The 5,236-nt window shown below is 32.1% G+C and overlaps 1 protein-coding gene across 2 annotated transcripts; it reads left to right on the top strand.

The window, feature by feature from the left end:
- Positions 1-1,221: 1,221 nt before the first annotated feature.
- LOC112775987 (receptor-like protein EIX2) lies at positions 1,222-4,893 on the top strand. Of its 2 annotated transcripts, none has more exons than XM_072228871.1 (2): positions 1,222-3,972; positions 4,447-4,893. In XM_072228871.1, the coding sequence occupies exon 1, from the start codon at positions 1,359-1,361 to the stop codon at positions 3,924-3,926; it is 2,568 nt and encodes an 855-aa protein (XP_072084972.1). In that variant the 5' UTR covers positions 1,222-1,358; the 3' UTR covers positions 3,927-3,972; positions 4,447-4,893. The 2 variants fall into 2 exon arrangements, with proteins under 2 accessions (XP_072084972.1, XP_072084973.1); XM_072228872.1 differs by having other exon boundaries at positions 1,236-3,972; positions 4,429-4,893.
- The last annotated feature ends 343 nt before the right edge of the window (positions 4,894-5,236 follow it).

Consider the following 5,236-nt stretch of genomic DNA (forward strand, 5'->3'; position numbering starts at 1 on the left):
TGTTTAGCTTTGAATCCTTCTCTCATATTAAATTGGGAGGATTCATTCCAAGTTTATATAATAATGACTAAACTTGTTTTGACTTTCTCAAGCTTCCATCATATATTGTTGTTATCTTTGCCCTCCTATCTTAAACACAGGACTTTGAAATTATTAAAAGATGCATCAAAATTGATGTTTTTATTTATGAATTGGAGTGTGTGATATCATTGTGGAGGTGGAAGAGATTAATAAGATGTTTCAGAGTCATCCTTCAATTCATGTATAATTTAATTTCACTTCTCAAATCTATCTATTACTTTCAATATTTTTTTTATTGTACAAGTTGTACTAAGATTTAAGCTATTGATAATCACCATTATCATGTCACATTGACATAGTCCATGAATGGAGAAAAATGGGGTTGGACTTTCGGCATTATTAGTTAACAAAGGTAAAATAAAAGGTTTTTAGCATTTTTTCATACATTTTTATTATATTGAAAATTTTTAAAAAGTAATATTATTGTTTATTAAAATTTTTATTTGTGACATCCTTAACATTTTTTTCTTTATATTAGAATTGAGATTGAACGAGTCTAACTCAACTCAAAAAACTAATTTAAAGTGTGAGGAACGACTAACACTTATAAATCTATTTAGGTAGCGTTTGTTTTAAGGTACTGAGACAGAGACTGAGAGACTAAGACTCAGTATTATGTTTGTTGGTTTAGAGACTGGTATTAAAACTTTTGTCTCTGTCCCTAAAATTTCAGTATTTCAGTACATCCAAAAAGTAGGACACAGTGGACTAAAATTTTTAGAGATGGAGACTGAAACTTTAATAACATTTTATACCTAAAATATCTTCATTTCAATTAATTAATTCTAATTTTACCCTTTGTACAAATTAAATTAGAATTTCATTCTTGTTTCAATTTCTGTCTCACTTTGCACCAAACAGAATATTGAGATTTGTTTCAATTTCTGTCTCTTAATCTCTGTTTCTCAGTCTCAATCTTTCCGTCTCTATCTCTCCATCAAACGCTACCTTAAAGATTATACCATTCATATTTCATAGTCTTGTTAAAATTCACCTTGGAATAAATACGAGACTAGCCATAAAACCTGTGCATACACGCCACGCTAATAATATAATAGGTTGATAGATAATATTATGTCTTTAATACTCTTAAGAAATGAAAGAATTTGAGGCTACAAGTATATAAATATGGACACATGGTCATGGATATAGTTGAAGAAGTTAAATGAATTTTTCATATTGCACTTGTTTCACACTCTTAAAATAAATTCTCTGTAGAGAAAACTTTTGATACATATTTCCACTCATCACCAAAATCTTTTTGTTGTAAAACTAATATGGCTACTTCCTCTTTCTTTCAATACCATATTCAAATTTTTTTGCTTTCTTTATTATTGTGTAAAATTATGTGCACTTCCAAAATTATTCAGTGCGACGACAAGGACAAGAGCACATTGCTCAAGTTCAAATATGGAATCACTGATCCCTCTGGTGTACTTTCTTTATGGTCCATTAAGGAAACAAATTGTTGCCAATGGAAAGGAGTTCATTGTGATAACATCACTGGCAGAGTCACAAAGCTCAATCTTCATTGTCCAGAAATTTACTCTGATTACGGTCATAATCTTGACAAATCCCAGTGTCTAACAGGTGAACTCGACATGTCTTGTTTGTTTGATCTTGAATTTCTTAGTTATTTGGATTTGAGCAACAATGACTTCAACACCATCCAATATCATGGTCAGTGTAAAAACTCTTCCAACAATATCTACTATCTTAATTTATCAGATAATGATAATCTTCAAGCTGATAATATACTCCATTGGATTTCTAATCTTTCTTTTTTACACTATCTCGATCTCAGTGGCATTAATCTTCAAAAAGAAACTAATTGGCTTCAGTTAGTGACTATGCTTCCTTCACTTTCAGAGTTATATTTGGAGGATTGTAGACTTCAGAACATCTATCCATCCCTTCAATATGCCAATTTCACTGCGCTTAAAGTTCTTGATCTTTCTTACAATGAGTTTGTGTCTGAGCTACCAAGTTGGGTTTTCAATCTTAGTTCTAGTATCTCAATTGTAGAACTTTCCAATAATTTCATACATGGCCAACTTCCTCAAACACTACCACACTTTCAAAGCCTTGAAACCTTGTCTTTGTATAACAATGATCTCAATGGACTCATTCCAAATTGGGTGGGTCAACTTGAACAATTAAAAAGACTTGATCTTTCTGATAATTCATTCTCTGGTTCTATTTCTACAAGTTTAGGAAATCTGTCATCCTTAACTTACTTGAATTTGGCATTCAATGGTTTAACAGGAATTGTTTCTGAACAAAATTTTCTTTCCCTTTCAAAATTAAACCATTTAGTTTTGGGTTCACAATATTTGATCTTTGACTTTGATTCTGAATGGATCCCTCCTTTTCAACTTCAGTTTTTAGAATTGACTTATTTGACTTCTAATAAACTTCCATCATGGATATATACACAGAATTCTCTGACCCTTTTGGCGATTGTAAATTCAAGAATTCCATTGGAACTACCTAATAAGTTCTGGAAGTTTGTTTCTGATCAAGTTGAATATCTTGATTTATCAAATAATTCAATCAATGTTGACATGTCAAATGTCTTGCTTAATTCCAAAGTGGTAGTGTTAGGCGAGAACAATTTGAGAGGTGGTGTGCCACAAGTATCACCAAACGTCACTCTTTTACGTTTGGCTAACAATTTCTTGTCAGGATCCATTTCTTCTTTCTTATGCCATAAGACAAAAGAAAAAAATAATTTGAAGTATGTGGATATTTCTCATAATCTTTTATCAGGAGAGATTTCGGATTGTTGGATGTATTGGAGATCATTACTTTATGTTAATTTGGAAAGCAATAATTTGGTAGGCAAAATTCCTCACTCAATGAGCTCTTTGTCTAACTTAATTGCATTGAATCTATACAATAACATGTTATCTGGAGAAGTGCCTCTCTCATTGAAAAATTGTAAGAAGCTTCGTCTCCTTAATCTAGGTGAAAATGAGTTTTCTGGAGCTATATCAAACTGGGTGGGAGAAAGTGTAATTGGTCTCAAACTAAGATCCAATCAATTTAGTGGTAATATCTCTACTACAATATGTCAGCTTCATTCTCTCAAGATATTGGATCTTTCAAATAATAGATTATCAGGGCCAATACCAAGTTGTGTTCGCAACATGACAGGCATGATTTCTAAAAATGAATCATTTGATTCATTTGATGTTACCATTCCTACGATAGACCATGTCAATTTTGAATTCAATATCAATCTCATGTTGCTTATTAAGGGCATTAAGTTAAATTATACACACTCGATACTTGTTATTGATCTTTCATGTAACAATCTATCTGAAACGTTGCCATCAGAGTTATTCATGCTTACTGGATTGAAGTCTTTAAATCTATCCCACAATCAATTCGTGGGAAAGATTCCACAAGATATTAGCAAGTTGATACAGTTGGAGTCTCTTGATCTCTCAAGTAACTTATTTTCAGGACAAATTCCTGAAAGCATGTCTGCTTTGTCTTTTCTTGAAGTCTTGAATCTCTCATGCAACAATTTTGAAGGAAAAATTCCATCAGGAACCCAACTTCAAGGTTTCACAAACCTTAGCTATATGGGAAATCCAAAACTCTGTGGACCTCCACTCACAAAGATTTGTCCGCAAGATGAAAAACTACCAAATGAAAAACAAATGAAAGAAGATGATGATGACAACGACAACTCTCAAGTTCGTTCATGGTTCTATATGGGCTTAGGAATTGGATTTGCCACAAGTTTTTGGGCAGTGTTAATTGCAGTTTTTTTCAATAGAAGATTCAGAAATTTTTATTTCAAATGTTTGGACCGACTCTATGACATGGTGATCTAAAATTTTAACTCTATTATATCATCAGAAGCTCTCATAGTGGTAACAAGTAAGTAAACTAATATTTTTCAATCAGATTTTTTAATTTTGGTATGATACTTTTATGGATATATTTTCTTGTATTCTATGCATGCCAAGGTTTATTCTTGGATTTTCAATCCTGATCATAATTGTAATTTATTGGCTTAAATGGTAATTATATTTAGAAAGAACACAAATCATTTGATTTGCAATCTTCACACACAAGTATTATTAGCTAGAAGTTGAACACCTAATTCATATTTAGTTAGCTATATTCTTTTTTGTATGTATAGCATTTTAATTATTTAGTTAGCTATATTCTTTTTTGTATATATAGCATTTTAATTATTTATGTACAAATATATATATTGATAATATTGTTATAACAAGGAAGAATGGAAATGAAATCTATGCATTGGTTAGAACTTTTTGATAACTCAACTTTATATCAGTCCATCATTGGAAGCTATAATACATGTATCAGAATGATTCCATTGCTCAGGTTTTCGGAAAAGAGAAACCGGGTAGAGTACATGTTGTGGGTTTTGGACCGACTCCTAATCAGCTCTTCGGGCCAAATTTACATGGGCATGGCAACGGAGTCCAACTAGAGGAGACTCAGAGGAAGCTGCTTGAACTGGAGGCACAGCTGGAAGGCGAGAAGTTGAAGAGGAAGGCGATGGAAGATGAGGCAGCAGCAGATAAGAAAAAGATGAAGGCGATGGAGAGTGCTTTTTGATTTATCTGTTTCAACGGCAGGGTGAGGAGCTGCCACCAGACATCGCTGCAGGAATGCGTTTCGTGGAATGATAGAGTGAATACTAGAATATTAGGATTGGAGATATATTGCATTGAAGCAAACATTTTATTGAATTAGACTGAGCAACTCTTTGAAAGAGATTTCTTTTTGTTCGTATTTTCATGGATATATATATTTCCTGTTTTGCTTATATCTCGATTTTGTTTTTGATATAAGTTTAGATTCTAAGGTTAAAAATATTCAAACTTTAAAATAATAAAAAATATAAGAAGAATTATAAAAAATCATTAAATAATATTTTGAACCAATTTGGCGTTATTTTTTGAAAGAGCCAATTTTTTATTTTTTTTTAAATTTCTGTTTACATAGCGGCGGTTTTAAACCGCCTCTATTTTGGTTCAATGAGTGTAAAAACTTTTATATCTAGCGGCAGTTTGTAACCGCCGGCATCTCTGACAGAAACTACATTAGCATTTAGCGGCCGTTTTAAAACCGCCGCTAAACGTGTAGCCAGCCAAACATTTTGATAAAC

Source organism: Arachis hypogaea, chromosome 19 (genome assembly GCF_003086295.3).
Source record: "Arachis hypogaea cultivar Tifrunner chromosome 19, arahy.Tifrunner.gnm2.J5K5, whole genome shotgun sequence".
NCBI lineage: Eukaryota > Viridiplantae > Streptophyta > Magnoliopsida > Fabales > Fabaceae > Arachis > Arachis hypogaea.

What these genes read in the sequence shown, in the direction of transcription:
- LOC112775987 (XM_072228871.1), top strand. Translation starts at nt 1,359, where the DNA reads ATGGCTACTTCCTCTTTCTTTCAATACCATATTCAAATTTTTTTGCTT.